Source organism: Prenolepis imparis, unplaced genomic scaffold, assembly GCF_030444845.1.
Source record: "Prenolepis imparis isolate NDT839.2.m4 unplaced genomic scaffold, iyPreImpa1.0 SCAF_9, whole genome shotgun sequence".
NCBI classification, from domain to species: Eukaryota; Metazoa; Arthropoda; class Insecta; order Hymenoptera; family Formicidae; genus Prenolepis; species Prenolepis imparis.
Genome location: NW_028141167.1, coordinates 6,587,748 through 6,607,149, shown reverse-complemented (window position 1 = coordinate 6,607,149; position 19,402 = coordinate 6,587,748). Strand labels below are relative to the sequence as shown.

General features: G+C 37.4%; 1 protein-coding gene across 1 annotated transcript in view; it reads right to left on the bottom strand.

Annotated features, from left to right (window-relative positions):
• Positions 1-19,402, bottom strand: part of LOC145940555 (uncharacterized) — a 108,704-nt gene that overhangs the window by 73,212 nt on the left and 16,090 nt on the right. Inside the window, exons 2-4 of the mRNA XM_083045830.1 lie at positions 10,889-11,089; positions 10,755-10,797; positions 1,967-2,003 (exon numbers count right to left, since the gene is read on the bottom strand). Of these exons, the coding sequence (XP_082901956.1) occupies positions 1,967-2,003; positions 10,755-10,793 (76 nt within the window). The 5' untranslated portion in view covers positions 10,794-10,797; positions 10,889-11,089. The remainder of the gene's footprint in view (positions 1-1,966; positions 2,004-10,754; positions 10,798-10,888; positions 11,090-19,402) is intronic.

Below are 19,402 nucleotides of genomic sequence, written 5' to 3'. Positions count from 1 at the left end.
AGGAGAGCGAGGGCGAAGGAAAGTGGGTGGTACGTGGGCGAGCTTGCACTCGATTACGCATTCGATAGACGTTGATTATCGACAAAACACGTCGATTCGACAGCACCTGACGATGACGAGCGCACGCGTGTACATAGGTGGGTGGACGATGCGCGATGTGCGTGTGCCGGGGGTTCGCGATGGATATGAAGTCACGCAGAACCTCGTTGGATCCAATGTACAATGTTGTTTATAAATTCGACGCATTGCGTGAGCTGATACCAATCGTGCTAACGAATACGAGTGGAAAATGATAAGAGGTAAATCTTGAATCGCGATTTAAAGTTTGCGCTCTTCGAATGCAAAGAGTATTGCTTTTAATAAGACACAGGCGTCTCGAAGTCATCAAAAATAAATTGGCGAAAGAATCTCATCAAATTTTTTATTACAAAATATCTTAAACATATTTTTATCTTTTGATATTCAATGCTAATTATTCTATTAGAATTGATGTTTTATTAAGAAAATATAAGAAGCGCATGTAATTTGTATTAATGCGCGTGGGTGATATAAAAAATGGTGTAGAAGATACAGAATCCTTTGATGGGGTAATAAAAATTGGACGACGCGTCAAAAGCCGGATAAAAGCGGATAAAAGCCGAAATATTTTAGTATCATTACCGAAAAAGGCGGCGTCGAAGAGCCGAGAATTTATGAAAGTTAATGTACACGGGCGCGTATACCTGTCCGCGCGTAAAACAACGTATTCACGACGTAGGAGCGGGCCGGTTTCGATGAGATTATCGTTCGACAAGAAATGTAACTTTCTATGAATCGTAAACATGATCAATGTGGTACTGTATGTCAACTGTATACGATATCGTACACACGAGCGTTTTAAAAGTATTCGATAGTATGATTGACATAATAAAGATGATAGAATTAAAGATGTATTAAATTACCAATGGCCCTAATTAGCCCTAATTAATTTACAAACGCAGCGTTTCCCCATTTCTATTTCCGATTATTATTGCACATAAATGCAAGGAATATAAAAATGTATAGAAATATGTATTTTACTTTGCGTATGTTCTACGCATTCTAGTCAATATTGACCGCTTATCTTGCGTAACTTATATCCATTCTTTTGGACCTACCTTTCGTTGTTCCTATAGTCATACTCATTCTGGATATCAATCTTTAGAGATCAGTTGTTGCACGTAATCTCATCTCAAAAATGTATGAAATACTTATAATGAATAATATGAGATTCAAAAAGATAAATTTTTCACACGATAAATTGCTACAAACTGTAAATTTTTTATATTCTTACATTATATATGTCTTTGTTTATAAAAAATTTTATCCTGATATTAAATATCTAAAATTGCATATTGATATAATATCGTTATTATATTGCATACATCACATTGTTTGTATTAAAATTGTATTAATGATGTAGCGTGTTTGAAGAATATATATTTGAAAAAATCAGGTTTTGACATAACTAACATGAAAGAGAGATCCTAAAATAAGTTATATAAAAAAATTCTCTGCGATAAAATAGCCGCGGAACATTCATTGAATCTTATTTTAATATTTTGAATACTATTATACATTCAACATTGCTACATTTTAATATTGCATTTTATAATTTGTTTTAATTTATCTTAAGTCAAATTATATTGATCAATATGAATAAATGTGTTAAAATTATGATAATAAAATTAACGCATTATAATTTATCACAATTATGTACAATTAATATTATCATTAACACGTTCTTCATTAAACAAATTAAATTAAATCTGCTATGTAACAGAAATATTTTCTGGTTGTAATGTATACTGGCGTATATGAATATTTATAAAAAATCTTTTAAAATATATATATTCAGTTTCATTTATTCTGTCCTTTTTAGACCAACGAATCTATGATAATTTTCACAAATTCGTTTTACCTCAAAATAAAATAATTTCTGACTCACCGTCGATGCCCAACAGCAGAGTAGTGAGAAGCTGGATCTGTAACATACAAATATAAGATCCAAATTATAACAGCGCTAAAAAGAATTAATATTTCAAAGAATTATTATTGTACGCATCGTATTATATTCAATGCATACAATAATAAACAGATATTGCACATGAGATAATTATATAATTGTCGAAAAAATTCTAGTTTTTTCTTTTTAAGTACAAACTTTTTTATGAGATATTATAAATAACAGTCTTTTTCTCTACTTTTTGTTATAGCTAAATAAAGGAGTCAAATAATGTGAATAGAGACGAACCTAGTCAATTAGCCTGTCATTACTTTTATGTACATAATACTTGACATTGAAACATTGCAGCGTCTTTTAATTACAATTTTATAATTTCAAGGTCTCGATATACATCGTATTGCTTTGTAATTTAATGTTTTAATTTAATTTAAGCAAGAATATATATACATATATATATATTTTTTTTTTCTTGCTAAAAGTTCCGTTATAATAAAATATTATATATCATTATATACGATTTATAGATAGTTGCTATAAGAGATAAAGTAGCTGAAGTAGACGGTGTTATTCAAATAACCGGGAGATTACGTGATCTTCAATCCAGGCGCACGACGTAGTAGGTATCTATCTACCTATCTACCCACTTACCCTACCTGGCGCAAGGCGATCGTAACGGAATATAAAAGCCGCATGCATTTGTTACTGTACGATCCATGCGGGCGCCGATCACTGATAACACACGTCAATACGGCGATCAGAGAGACTCGACGGCTCCAAGAGGAGAGAGAACCGGAGGTAGGCGTTCGTGCGTAGGCGTTCGTGCGTGCAGCCGCCAATCGGCGGATATATATAAAGTCGCAGAGGGATAAAACTATGCACAAACAGATACGCCACTTCATTTCGCATACTTGTTTTTGATTTTTATAAATTATTAAATTTTATTAAAAATTCCTTTTTTATTTACGTACCGTTATCAATAATCACACGTACACACCTTTTAAACAAGGTATTTTTTTAGTAATTTTTTAATTATTTTTATTTAGTATTTTTTAATCGTTGAAGAAATGTTGAAGGAATTTTTACGACTTGTTCTAATTGCAAGTTAGGCCGAATTTTTGTCGAAGATTCGATAGGGCGGGATCGAGTGGACCACCGGTTCATTTTTCGTATAATTCTTTTAGGGATCTCTTCGATACTCGGAATGGACATTAATCTCCCCGTCGACGGAAGCTTCGGGAAACCCTTTCTCCGACCTTGACATGGCGTCTATAAATAAAGTCTATCGCTGTTAATTAATTCGCGGTACGGCTGCTCGACCGATGATGATCGGTACAGCCATTCGGCCTTGATCTGCCCGATCGAAAGAAAGAAGATATAAAAGGAAAACAAGAAAAGAAGAGATGAAAGAATGAATGAAAAAAACATCTCGTACATCTAAAATAATGATATACGATTCATTGTGCTATTAACGATATTATCGGAAAGATGAGACCACACTATCGGAAAAGAAATTTAACATATATAAAAAATAATATTTGTAGCATTAAATGTATAATACTCGCAGGTAGAGCACATAACTTTTGTGATCAAAGTTTCTTTACAAAGTAGAGCATTGGTTCCTCTTACTAATAAAACGAAAAGTCATGGGAGACTGGTTGTGTTATGGATCTAATCGTACATATCTCAAGATGAGTTGGATTATCTCCAGATTCATTACAATCTAGACTACTCATCCTCTGTTAATTAATATAGCTGAGAATTCAAAGAATATCTCTTTTCTATATTTTTCTTGAATAAATAAATGGCAAGTGTGTTTGCATTTATTTATACAAGTTATTTTGAACAAAGTAAAAAAAAATTAATTAATATTTTCTAAACAATATATATAACATAAATAAATTTTATCAAAATATCAATGGAAGAAACTAATTTTTCTTTAAAAATTTCATTTTTAACAATTACAACTACATTTGATCAGTTTGTTATTTTAAAATATTTTCGCAATTTCGCGGGAACATGAAATACTGAAAAACAACAAAATTGCAGTTGGATCATCATCTCCAGATTGATGAAACGCCATCATTTCATATATCGCACGGTGTGGGTATCGAAGCATCGCGGGGGGTCGACATGGGGTGACGCGAATCGTGCTTTTTACAAGGCGCCGCGGCGTCTTGTCGTTGCACTCGTTGCCCCCCTCGTGTGTGTTACGGGGATTCCAGCAGGTGCCGATACAGGAGATCCCCCATGGTTTTCGGTCGCTTTGTTCCCGCGTCACCCGCTTCATCCACCCGATTATTAAGACTCGGGCTTAACCACACGATACCTGTTACGCGAGAAGGAACGTGGAGGAGTATCAATTCCCGTGTCGCATCGAATGAATCAGGTGCATAGAGAAGCTATCTTCCTCTCGCCAACCTTGCGGAGCGAGACTTTAATTCCAGAACTGTCAGGTTTTCCTTAATTATACATGTTATCAAGAAAAAATTTCTTAATGATTCTCATAAAAAGAGAGGAAAAATAACGCTTGTTACTAAATTATTTATTAAATGCGTCTAAAAATCATAAAAATTATAAAAATTACGCCAAGCATACTTTCTCACAGAAATAACAATATACAAAATAATAAAAATTAAATTGAAAATTAAATATAAATTATATTGACATAAAAAATAAAATCACAAAGAGGTCGAGTATATTTAAATATTAAACAATGTGTGCATATGTACATATAATATATATATATATATATATATATATATATATATATATATTGTATATAATATGTATATGTATATATAAATATATTTAACCATAATAATCGAGAAACTCGCGGATATTTTCTAACCACAATCGCGCCATTCTCAGGATTAATATCCTTGCGGGCAAAAAAGAGTTCTTTTCCGACAAATCGTCCGCGGAAATCTCGAGAGATCGGCGAGAGATCTGCGTTTTCTCTTCACTGGCAGATCTCTCGTAGGACGATTCGCAGCGACCGGTTAATACAATCCCGCTTGTCGCCCGGAGCTTCAACACTTCGCATCCGCAGTAGAACTCCCTTTATCCCTCTGCCTCTCTCCACCAATCTTTTGCACTGGTCCACGAGACAACGAGAAACGGAGGAAAGAAAGAAAGAAAGAAACAAAGATGATGAAGAAGAAGAAGAAGAAGAAGAAGAAGTAGAGAAGACGAAGAGAAAGAAACGCGCGCGCAACGCTCTCCATTGCAATTTCGATTTCATTAAAAAATGGAGATGGAGCTTCCAGACGGTGGAACGGGAACGTGAACGAGTGAGGAAGGTGACGGAGGGGGTGAGGGTTAGGAATGAATGAAGATACGGGAAGGGCGGAAGAAGTGGCGGTATAGTGTACGAAGAAAGAAAGGAGGAAAGAAAAGGTAGGGATTCTCTGTCGATGGGGCCATCGCGCGAACAGAAGAGATCGAAGGGGGTGTCGGGGGCAGCAGCAGAGCAGCGACGGAGTATACTATTCCGGCCGAGTAAGATCCTAGGAGGCAGCGTGTGTCGTGTGGCGTGGCCTATCGTGTAAAGGTAGCCGGTCGTCGTCGAAAGAGCCCGCAGAAGAAGAAGAAGAAGAGGGCTCAGAGGCCAACTGATCATCGCATGCATTTAAATTGGTTCATTAAAGCCCCACGGTCCACCCTCCTCCCGCCGGGCCACCTTCCCCCCTCGCTTCTCCCTTCGCGGCCGGCTGTGTCTACCCCTCCCTGGCTCCTGTGTTTCCCTCTTCTCTCCCCCCCAACGTCCATCAGCCACTGTAGGACGACCCTATGGAGAACCACAACACACACCGGATTGCTTTTTGCATGTAGCGGGACGCGTATCCAACCACCAATTGCACGTACACACATACCACGGATGTAACGGGTGACATCCTACTTATCACGCCAGACGAGAGAAGTGCACGTGCGAATCGTCGTCATCCGAGGATGGTCGAGACCAATTACGACGTTTGTCGTCGACATTGTCGTTCTCGTGTTCGTGTCCTGATTTCGCCTCTTCTCTCTTGATCTCTCTCAGAACTCGATGGAGATTTAATTCTTATCGAGGACGAAGAGTCCAAAAAAGATAAGATGTATATTCGAATACACACATGTCTTTAAAAAAAAATAATTAAACAAAAAATTTTTAAAATGCAGATAAGAGAGATAGATAAGAGTCAATTAGATAATTGCTCTTCTATTATCTTATTTCGCAAATAAATCGGACTGATATACGTTTCGCCGTAATTTGGAAAAGAGATCTGGTGTGGGAACAAACTCGAGCGCGAAGCTCCCATTTCTCTCAATTCTGTTCCCTTCCATTCCCATTTCTTGTCCTCCCTAGTCGCAATTTTGCCATAAGTGTCGTTATGTGGCCGCCGCGTTTCATACGGCGAATCGATCCATAGCGCGAAATCGCTTTTCGCTTCATCTCGACCGACCGCGTGCCGTTATCACCGATCTTTTTGTCTCACGCATTAAAACGCGGTGGTTTACAAATTGCATGACTGCGGCCTGAGAATGGAAGGATGGTCGATTACGTTTCCAATATCCTAGATCCCGGCGAGCAAATTGAGGAAAAGATTAACGCGGGAATTCGCTGCAGTCGCCGGTTGAAGTCGACGCGTCATTATTAAATCGACATCAGTTTCTATTCTCGTCATTAGACTCCTTTCGATGTTAGTTGTAAAAGAATTGAAATATTCTATCTTTAGGAAATAATTATTTTAATTTGAACTATTTCGAATGTAATTAATTTTAATTATTTTCTTTTAAATATCTAATTGATTATGGAAAACTTTACTAAACTGTTTAATATACATATTTTCTAATGACTTGTCATCATTAGATAAAATTTTCTCAATTAAAAATTCCAAGAAATAATATTGAATTGATCAAGCAAGAACTAATTCTCGCGGACACCACTGACGAGCAAAAGCTGCAGACAGTGAAATTTATTTTTCACATGTTCGCAAACTGGGATTTCGCGATCGAAAGGTTAACGCACCCCCGTGGTACGCGTCTGATTACCTATAGGAAATGTGCGTGCGTGCATCACGTGCGGCACGTGCGCTTTCCACGCGTGTGCGCGCGTGAGCGTACACGTGCCCGCCGGTGGTTAATTTTTTAAAAGCGCATCGGCAAAATCAAGATGAAATGAAAAATATAGCGCCCGCTAAAAGGACTATTTCCAAATAAAAATGTAGTCATCGCCTTACATAACGCATTAACAATTCGCATCATGTATCATTACTGAGAATTTTGCTATAAACGCGTAATTGTTTTAATTTCAGTAAATTTAGTTTGATTTAATTTAAACTAATTTTATATTTAATTGAAAAATTCTTTTTATGAAAAGTTTTTTCATGATATATATTTTTTATATGCCACATTACATAATTTTATATTATTTATATATTAAATGATTATTGACGATTTTACTATTTCTTTGAAAATCAATTTTCGAGTCTCTCAAATAAAGATTCCTGTGAGTTCTGCTTTTCTCTCATAACTGAAAATTTAAACTATTGAAAGTGTTATTTAATATTTAAATTCAATTTCTTCTCAAATCATTTCCAACATACACTGAAATGATATACCTACATTTATGATTTTTTTCCAACTTACTACCCCACTGACACCAGATTCAAAAACTAATATTAATACGTACACAAGGACTCTCCCTCAAGTATCGATTGTTAAGTTCAAGACTGATTTCAACTAATAATTCTCCAGTAAAGATGCGACCATAAATACAGACCTAAGATACGTAATATGTAAAAAAAAAAAAAAAATTGTCATTTGCAATTACACTAATTCGTTTTTAAATTGGTTTAGAAGAAACTACGTGTGCTTCCGGCACAACCTGTATATTCCACTTATACATATATCGAGGGAATCGCGCGCGAGTGCATATTTCATGCAAGTTCGCACGAGCATGTTCACGAATACGTCGACGCGCTCACGGCGGATGCACAAAAACGAGAGCCTAGACGCAGGGTCCCTCCCTCTCCCTCTCTCTCTCTCTCTCTCTTGTCGGTCAACGATTGCACCACGGCCGCAATTTGTTAAAGGTGGTTAAGGACGAGCGTTCTTGCACGTCCCTGTGCGCCCGCGGAGCGGCCGCCTGGCTTCGCCATTAAGATTCCTCGCGGATCACCGGAACTTCGGCTCCGTCTCTTCTTTTGCCGTGCAACGCGCGTCGGGCGTGCGTACATCCCAAGCGCACCCGGCACCTAGATGCCCCTTGAAGGGCGATTACGCCCGAATTGGTCCCCCTTCTATCTCTCCTTCTCTTTCTCTCTCCCTCGATCCACCAGCCAAGGTCGAGCATAATTCGAGCGCATTAGCGTCCACTTTTATTCCAATGGTCCCCAAGCGAAATTTCGCGATCAGCAGCGTCCCATTGACAATCAAGATTCCAAAATAATTATGAATGCAAAAAATGTTGATTAATTTTAATCATTCAGTAAGAAATTCCGAATAGCTTTGCTTTATGGAGTTTTACAGTTTAAACATTAGAATTATCGAATGTTGAAATATCTCAAAGTACGAAAATATATCTGTCTATATCTATATCATTATTTATATTGTCATGTATCTTAATTATTAAATATATTTTTTTTAAATAATTAAATAATTTAAATTAGACAAAATGTTTTTATGAAATACAAAATCGTGAAAGAGATGTTGGCAACTAAGCTGGTGCGAAGTTTCTATTATAATGTAATCATGACCGAATTTATGTTTTCGACAATTATGCCTCATTAATCAACGTCTCCTTTCAGCGTAAATCCTTTCGACTTTTTCGATGCAAATGCGAGCGTCCCGCGTATTAATCGACGAATAAAAATGCCAACAACGTTACAACGTGGGGTGTCCCAGGTGTTGCTTAAAGAGCGATTACACCGAGATTGGCCGAGCCCCGACGTTCGAAAGTTTCGGCGAATTAAGATCGAAGGATCAAAGAAAGATCGATCCTTCGAGAGTGGACGCTCAAAGGAGGAACGTTGAGAAATTGAAATTTATGCGCGAGTTAAGCATTATAAATCACATCTATGAAGAAAAAAAAATGACGATTGACGCTTTTGCGTTAATGCAAGTCGACGGAATTGTGTTAGCGAGCCCACGCGATTGGCGTGATTAATCATGTCATTCGTCTTCGTCACATGCGGCTAATGATAACATTATCATATTACAGGAAATTCAATTTATCGAATTGTAAGGTAGAGTCGCGCGATGGTAAAGTGTTAAGAGAAGAAGGGGAAGCACGATGATGAAGACTTCACGGGGGGCACGGTCATTATCCGAGTCGATCTCTCGAAATCGTGTGAGAGTCTGACTAGAATTGAATCAACATAGATTATACGAAGAAAAGAAGTAGAGAGATAACTTTTCGAACCGTATAATACACAGAGTGTCCTAAAGTTTTCACTTTTAAAAAATGTTTCTTATCGATTAATAAAAATTTGGTGTTATTAAATTAAAAAAGCATTAATTAAGCACTCGAAAATGCTGTTAATTGTGCACGCACTAATCAGCCAAATATGACTCTATATTTGTTGTTAACAATGACACCACACTTATGCTGCATTGAAGCAACATTGACATTACATTGACACTGCATTGACGTTACAGTGACGCATTTATGTGTCATTCAAGTCACGTTGACACTACATTGACACTGCATTTTGACGCCGCACTGATATCACGATTATATCAAATGAATCACTAACGCGGAGATGCGATGCTACATTCTGCGAATACTTGAAAATAATTTAAACTTTTCAGATCAAATGCATCTAAACATATTCACGCATTGCGACTATGAGATAAATTGACAATGTTATCATCACCGAACAGAAGATAAAAGAAATTATAATACGTTTTGTTAATTTTACATTTAATCATAATAGATCACATAACTACTTGTTAATTGGCGAATCAAAAGTCATGATCCAAATATCTAAACGCGATGCATTCGACGAAGAAATTGTCTTCAAGGCATTTATTATGAGTGTGTATCTAAAATCCTTTTTTAAAAAAGATATGTAAAGTTGATACTCGCATATATTGAACTTTATTGTTGGCGCTTTTCTGCGATTATCATTGGCTGTCAAGATTCGCGTTGTGCGTTATACTCGTAACATCGAGAGGCTATCATCGCGAGGGTTAGCAGTTTGACAGTTTGTTCAAAATAAAATAAAATAAAATAATAATATTAGTTTTAAATAATATGTTATAATACTTTAAACTCGATTAATATTTTTGACAGTTATCAGCTGATTTCTGTCAAAAAATATTAATCGCGGATAAAGTATTATAACATATTATTTCAAACATATTATTTTATTTAATTTTATTTTGAACAAACTGTTAAACTACTAATCCTCGTGATGACAGCCTCGATGCTACAAATATAACGCATAATGCGAATCGAAACAGTCAATCAGCATCGCGGAAAAGATGCAACAATACTTGCGAGAATCGACTTACAATTAATATGCCTTTTTTAGAAAGGAATGTTATAATATTTTAAATTCGATTAATATTTTTGACAATTATCAGTTGATTTTTGTCAAAAAATATTAATCGCGAATAAGATATTATAACATATTATATAAAACATATTAATATTTTAATATTTTCATACATATTATATATATCAACATTATATATACATCAACATTATATGTATCAACTTTCGTACATATTATACACCCCTATTATCGCTATAGAAATATTATAAAATAAATAATTTCTCACTCACCGATACGTGCAATAGCGGAGTTGGTAGTACACAGCACATTGATCTGAAAACAAAATATTCAAATTATGTATATATACATATGTGTGTGTCGAATCTCATAAACGATGCAGTTTAGCAAAAATGTTTTTGCATACCTCACAGTTGCCCCGATGTCGCCCGATGCCTCCCCGGGCCTGCTCCTCCTCTCTTGGTTGACCGTCGACCTCCTTCACGACACTCGCGAAAACACGAATAATTACGATCGCCCGACACTTTACACGACACTCCCGACGCGCGAAACTTTACACGACACTCCCGACACGACGCGTGAATCGCATTGTGTATCGCAATGCTATCTGTAACAAATAAAATACATACATATTAGAGTAATCTTATTATTTCGCATTATAACATACACAATATAAATATGTAAACTAGAATTAACAATAAATATATCCACGAATCGCAACATTCGCGTGCGCGACAACAGATTAAGTTGGGTTATGTTGGCAAGAGATTTTGCATCGAATTTTTCGCGAAATATGCGTTTCGAACAATTACGCCTACATATTAACGTTGAAATTATGATATGCGATTGATAAATATTACAATACAAAGGTTAGAAATCGTTTCTAATGATTATGCTTACTAATTAATCACAGCGGGACGCAGCTCCAACTGCCTGATACTCGCGGCGTTTCGGTAATGACCGAGGCTACAAATATCGGCAACTTCATTCTAATAGCGCGCGCGATACTATATACACGACTTAATATTAATAATTAATTAAAACTCGAAGGAGATTCGTTCGAAAAGAAATATTAATCGAGAATAAGGTATTACAACATATTATTTACAACATATTACTATTTTATAACTTTTACCATATTATTATTTTTAAATTTAATTAGCAAATTATAACATACACAATATAAATATAAATATATAAGCTAGAATATTTAATTAGCAAATTTTTGCTTTATTATTTTTTGATAGAAATCAGCTGATTAAAGCGTTAATTTGCTAATTAATTTTTAAAATAATATGTTTTAAATAAAATATGTTCTAATACTTTAAACTCGATTAATATTTTTGACAGTTATCAGCTGATTTCTGTAAAAAAATATTAATCGAGAATAAGATATAACATATTATTTACAATATATTACTATTTTAATTTTTTAACATATTATTTTAAAATTTAATTAGCAAATTAACGCTTTAATCAGCTAATTTCTGTGAAAAAATATTAATCGAGTTTAAATAAATTTTATATTAGTTTTTTAAACATAAAACCGAAAAATGGCGCGCGCGTAGCGCGCGCTTGTGTTGTTCTATTATAGTATTATATATTTTAGAATAATTACTATTTTGTATTATATTATAAAATATGAATAAATATATTAGTTAAAAATAAAGCTTCGCAAAATGAAATATTCGAAAATAAATCGTCACTTTGCTGATTATTCGTGCAATAGATTTCGATCGAATAAATCATAATCATAAAATACGTGAACGCGAAACATAGACACTATATTATTATTAAACGGTCGATATATCACGCCTTTTGTGACTTAAATTATTCGATTCGGCAATTCATGTAAAATCTTCATATCTTTATTATATCTTTGTGTTCTTAATTCAAAAATGACGGACAAATTATACTTAAATACTTAGATGAAAAAATCAAAACGCACGATGCGAGCCAATATACTCGATTCTAAATATATTTATGATAATTATTTATTAAGACAATAATATTGCCCGTAAATGGCCCCCCAATTTTTACATTTTTCATTTTCCATTTTTAATAAATATATTGTACGAAATATATATTTCATATAATATATGTATATATAAGTAGCATGTTGTTTATCTTGAAAATTATAGCAACGATATATTTTCGATTTCTTACATTTTTCAAAACTTAATATATTTATATTATAGTACACACACATACTTATTAAATTATTGCCGTCTGATATTAATCTTGTGAACAAATTTAACGCAATTATTGAAATAAAATATTATGATATTGCATACTGAGCGTAATAATGGCAGCATGATGAATATAATCCATAATAAGAAATGTGTGTAATTGTTATCATAGATTCTCGAGATATCAAAGCAATTTCGATGATCTCAGGAGAAAATTATTCGTTTAAATGTTCATATAAGATTAAAGTTCCGTTCAATCAATATATCAATATTATGGATACTTGAAGAAAACATGTATTTTCGAGATGTCATTAATTTTACTATGCACTATATTTCTTGTTCGGATAAAAATACAGCGCGATGTTAATCGCACCTGACAATAATTAGTGACGGGCCAAGTGCGGATAACGATAGCCGTATTGCAGTGTTTTAGCGCGTAACGGGCGCTGATAGTAACAACTGCATTACAGTTGCTGACAATTACAGATAAAAAAACGATAAGTAAAATTACCGAATACACCGCTGATACAACGATGCACAGCGCATCGTTTCGCCAAAGTGCGCGTACAATTCTCTTGTACGATTTAAAAATAAACTTGTATACTGCAGCATCTCTGTGTACCGGATAAGTAAGCGAAACTTTAGAATTATCTTCCTTTTTGTGTAAAATTCTCAATTATACGATAAGCATTTTACAATTATATCAATTTTAAGCAAGTCCCCGTACTCTTCCAGAAATGCGTCGCTCAATCGTTCAATTCCGGACACCGGACGTCCCGAAATGTTCGACAAAATTCCTTACAAATCGCGCGAGGTGTCACGCCATGAAACGATCGCGTTACAAGCGTCAGGGGGTGGTTAGATACAAACAAGGAAAGAGCGAGAGAAAAAGAAGCAGGAGGGGAAGGAGGGAAGGAAGCAAGGGTGGAGGACAAGGAAACTTTTCCAAAGAGACGGGCCGCGTGACCATAAGCTCGCTCGGGCTGTCCGTCCGTCATGCCAAGCCCCAGTAGTTACCGTCACGCGGCCGACCCTGCAATCATCCCCCGTCGTTTCCCGACCCCCTCCCTCCCCCAACCCGGGCAACCCCTGACTAATCCCGTTCCCTTCGCACTGACGTATAGGTGAGCACGCGATGCACGTTTGCACCGAGCAGCACGTGGGAAACGTGAAGTGTGCATCCCTCCCACCCTCTCTTTCTCTCTCGCGTTCGTCAGGTCGGAGTCGAGCAACCCTCGGTCTTCTTCGTCACGGGCGTGCAGGGCAAAACATCAACGATCAAGCCAACCATCCTGAACGAACGAGCGGGGGACGGCCACCCCTCGGCGTAGAGACGCGTGTAACTGCTGCGAGCCGGCCAAGTGTCGGATCGGGGGTGTACTCGTTCTGGCAATGGCGTGGTGGATGCGTGCACGGGACAGCACGCATTCCATCGCGGCAGGGGCAACGGGAACGAAAAGGGGGGCTACGACAACTGAATACGGGTCTTACGGTGTTTGTTGATGGCCCTTCGACGTGTTACAATCCCCGAGTACTGATGGTGCGACGGCGCGGAAGCTCCGTGGAAGCCTTGATCGTCCGGATCAAGTGGCTTCTGGTGTTTGTCTAAGAATAATACCTCGTTCGCGTTGAAATTTGTGTTGCGATTGTAACGCGATCGCATATTTGAGGGGCCGCGCAGGGGAAAGTCGAGCTCAGGAGGATAATCGAACGGGAGAGTGCGGAAGATTAAGGGATAAGACTTCCGTTTCATGGATCTGCTTCGATAAAGATAAACGGAATTGTATAATTGTATGTTTTTTTTAGAGATAGATGTTCGGTGTAATGAATTAGACGTTATTCTTTTTTTTTTTTAATAGATGTCACGTTAAAAAAAATCAGGAGGATTGTTAGACAATGAGCGAGAGATGTAATAGCAGCTGCGACCCTATCACAAATATAATTTTCGAAATGCGTTTCTTTTGACGCGCATGTAGAAATTATCAATCATTTTGCGGTCCGAACTCGCAAAACGCAGTCGAGCCGATCGACAGTCACATCTTCTCGCTTTGCTTCAACAAGTGGTCGTACATACCGATCACGAGAGTACAATTCCACGCTCGATCGACCGGCCAATCGGCTATATATCTCTTCGAATCTCACGAAGCTTTCAATTCTATCTGCGAACGGATTTTTGTTTCCGTAGCGAGACGCGCGTACAAAAATGTTGATAAACGCCGGTCGAATCGAAGGAAACCGGTAAAGGTAGAAGAAGATATTTGTGGGTCGATCGAGACCGAGGGAGAACAAGAGGATATATAAGAGGAAAGACGAAGAGAAGAACAATGTCGGGAGGAGAAGGAGGTAAAGGGGGCTTCTTCGCGCGGGACCCCTGCCGAGCAGTTTTGTACCCAGGAGAGGGCCCCGCGCCCGAAAAGGGGAACCCCCGTAGTGATAATTAGGGGGCCAAGCGAGTGTTTCTGGCCCCGGAGAGGGTCCTTGAAGTTTCGCCGCCACGACCTCGAAAAAAGGAGCGGCGGATCGCCAGTCATCGTGTTTCACCACCGACGTCTACCCGCCAGTCTTGCCTCCCTCCCCTTTTCCCCCTCGCGGCACTACCTTCTCTTACATATATCGGGGGTGGAACCGACGCGGGAACATCAATTTTTCAGAGTCCCGTCCGACGTATGCATCTCTCTCTCTCTCTTTCTCTCTTACTCCTCTCTCCCTCTCTTTCGAGATCCTTCATCCATGGGATTTCCTAGGTCATGGCTCTGTCATCTGGTACCCGACGCGCGGACGATCATTCTCTTCTCCTTCTTTCCTCTCTTTCTAAACGCGAGTCTGAATCGATCGCCTGCTAGGTCGGACCCTTCGATCACAGTGCTTTCCGCGCCTTTGGGTCCGGCACACGCCGAGAACGGCTACCCTTCTTTCCTCCGGGCGAGCCATCTGTCCTCGGTCAACCGAGAGACCGAGACATTGCGACGATTTCAAGCAGCCGTTATACAGATAATAAATTATATATATTTTAATTAACTGATTCTATATTGTATCTCTCCATAGAGAAAAAAACAGCTACATAATAAAAAAAATTTATGTTTCTAAAATCGTAAAAATATATATGTGATTTAAATAAATAGACAATAAAAATTATTGTCTCTCTTGAAATCTATTTAGATTTTTACATTTATATATTGATATCCAACATAAGTATCAGTTATGTGACATAAGTGTTATGTGAAACATTTCTGTATACATACATATATGTTTTATGGATTTTGTATATAATGTGGTTAATCAAACCATTGTTCGACTATGTATCCCTTCAAAATCAGCACAATCCGCACGTTTTATAGCCTCGAAGCTACATTTCCCTCTTCGTGCGTAGGTTTACCTAAATGTACGCGCAATTTAATGGCTCACGATCCATTTAATACGAGAAGGGCTGATATGAAATCGCAAAAACGAAATTGGGGAGTCAAGAGGCCAAAAACTTGCACAGGGTAATCAAACGAGAGGTAACCTCAGGTCCTAATTCTGTGATGAAAAATATGCGAAGAAGTAAAATAAAAAAAAAACGTTAATTTTTGTCGTACAACATATTTAACTTTCTATTACAAAACAAGTATTTTAATTATATCTTTTTACACACAGCCTGCGTTGGTCTTTTGCAAAGTTAATGTCAAAATTCACATGATATTCGAGACGAAATCTAATAAATTCATATTATAATTGAACTTTAATGTCATAACACTTATTTTTCATCGGGATTTGCAGCATTCGCAGACGAAGTAACCACTTAATTTTCCATTTGTCTTTATTTTTGCATTTATATTCATATATACCGCGAGACTTTTAATCATATGATCCGAATGCACACATGCACAATTGTGTATGGAGATTCCAAGTATGATACGCGGCAATACGATTGTTACAACAGTCAAACTGTTAAGAAGTACCTTATCGTCTTTGCGATCCTCCCTCGGGTCGAGGGAAAAGGGTGCGCGGGAGGGATCCGTGAAGGTTCGCCACCACCTGTCCGACGCTACGCGGACACTGTCTGTCGATCACGCAGACGGTCTGTCTTGTCTGCCGTGCTCTTCGCAGCACAGCCGACGGACAGTTCCACTTGATTAACCGGATTCATGCGTGCGACGTGCACCGCCGTTGCCCTAACATGCGCGATCGAAACCGCTGTTGCGCGCACGAATTACACGCGGCAGAATAGAATGTAATTTTATTGTGATCCATTATCGAGAGAACTATCCTACCTTCTTCTCTGTCTTTCAGCAAAGTACATTCAGATTGTACAAAGTTTAATTTGTCATACGCTTTGTTGCTCCTCAATCTCTATGGTAGCAGAGTAAGTATTAAAATGTTATAAATATTTTAGTGGTAAAATTTTAAAATTAAAATTCAGTAAAAGAATTATATACAAGAAAGAATATATGCTTGAATATATATATTCTTATGGAACTTTAATTTTAATTATATTCAAGCATATATTCTTTCTCATATTATATAACTCTTACTGAATTTTAATTGTAATGTTATTACTAAACTAATTATTTATAATATTTTCATACTTTCTGCTACCGTATAGATTGAAGAGCACACACACAAAGCGTATGATAATATTCGTACGTATGATTAAGTCTTGATTTACGTCATTTCTATAATTTTTCTGCAATCTACGTGTGTATGCTCGCTCTATATATTTATGTATTTCTTGCAAAATAAGGATTTTGCAATAAAATGTTATTTTTAAAACGATTGATTTATATATTGTTGCAGGATAAATACATAGTAGAACGGCGGATTAAATTGTGCGGCCTAACATGACCCGATCGAAGCCCCACTGGCAGCCGCAAATCGCGTGCACTATCGTCGCCACCAAAATGTGGTAGCGCACCGCGCCCGCCGCATTGCCCGATCGTCGAGTTTTACGCCCGTTTGCCGGTATCCGGCCACCGACGGATGCGTACCAGGTGTCGCGAAAGCAACGGAGATCCCGGATCGCGATCTGCGGTCGGCGGTAACGTCGGCCACGCGTACGCCAGATCCCTCTTACTAAGACTCATCTCGGCAGTCTCAGAGGCGTGAGAAACAACGCATCTTGAAACAGTTAAACTACAATGAATATTAATCGTCACATAATAGAATGGTTAAAGGAAAGATACAAAAACCGACACATCCTGTTGTTTTTGGCCTTTAATTTTTAGCTCAAAGTTTAAAATATATAGCTAGAGTTATTTATTATACATTATTGTCCTTTATCAGATTGCATCATTTCTGACCAATTTATTATTTCTCATTAATTTTCGATAATATTGTTTTAAATTTTTGAAGAAATAGTCTTTTTTAAAAGCGGACGAAAATTGAAGTTTAAGGGAAATTAGCCTGTCAAATTTTCTATAATTTTCCATTGAAAATTATAGAAACATAGTAAAAATCATGATAAAAACAAAATTAAAATAGATTTAAAAATCTATGAACATGTAAATTAATATTATCAAAGAGATATTTCATAAATAATCATTGTTAATACTAAACGGATTCAAATTCATACACAAGTTCTGATAAAGTGCAACATGTAATTGCTAAGGAAAATGTCAAAGATATACCTAGAAAATCTACATCAATACCTTTCCTCTACTAACAAAAGTAAGACGTGTCATCTTAAATGATCAAGAATGCGCATTAACTAACTCTAGGAAAATTGCAATCGCGCTGACTATATTATCAAGTATTACAATGATCCCTTTGTCACAGTTGATATGTACCTATAATTAACTAATGTATGTGTGACCAAGTCAATTACGTATTTTCGCAAACTATTTCAACTTTGGAGGAACGATCGTTCTCATGATAAAGTCATCCTGACTGCGAGTTTCCCGTCGATGAGGAACAGAAAAACGATCTTGCGATTTCGATTTCTGCGACTGCGACTACGACGAGGTCTGGCGAAATTGGGAAATTCGTGGGGGCGATCAGTCACCAGTCGGCGAGATAAATCTGACTCATAAGTTACCGAAGGAAAGGGCAGGGGGAAAGAGGGATGCACCGAGAGACCGCGGGCCCGAGAGGGGTCGTCCTATCTCTTACGGGGGATGTCGAGGCGGTGAGGAAGAGGGGTAAAGGAACGGGAGACGGCCTCGATGTAGCCCGTATCAAGATCTCTTTGCATCTCCGCCGAACGAAGAGAGGACGGGCTGAAGGATGAGGGATGGGGGAGAGGAAAGAAGGGTCCACGGGGGTGCTTATCTCCGCGTTATTCCCGAAGGGCGAACCCCGTCAGCCTGGGACCCGGCAGATAACGTTCCCCCGCTTCGCGCTATACCTCCGGTCTATACTGGGTGTCGAAGTTGTCGAATTGACTGCACGCTCCGACGCGACGTTTTCGGTAAGAATGTTAAAATCGCGCGGATAGAGTCAGGGGTCCTTAAAGGGGTGCTACCGCAAGCGCGTGAGCACGTTCTGATACGTCGTTCGCTGGCGAAACGATTACTCTCTCTGCGAGAGAATATGTATATTCTTTACTGCTTGATACAAGAAGCTCAAGTTTCCTTATGTAATTTTTAGAAAAAAGTATAGCACAATTTAATTTATAAAAAAATAATTTTTTTATAATATTAAATTTATATACATATTTAATTCACATACTTATCGTTTTTCTTATATTTATATATTTTTAATATTTTTCTGTTTTATATTTATATTTATGTTGTATTTGTGTGTTTAAATTTATC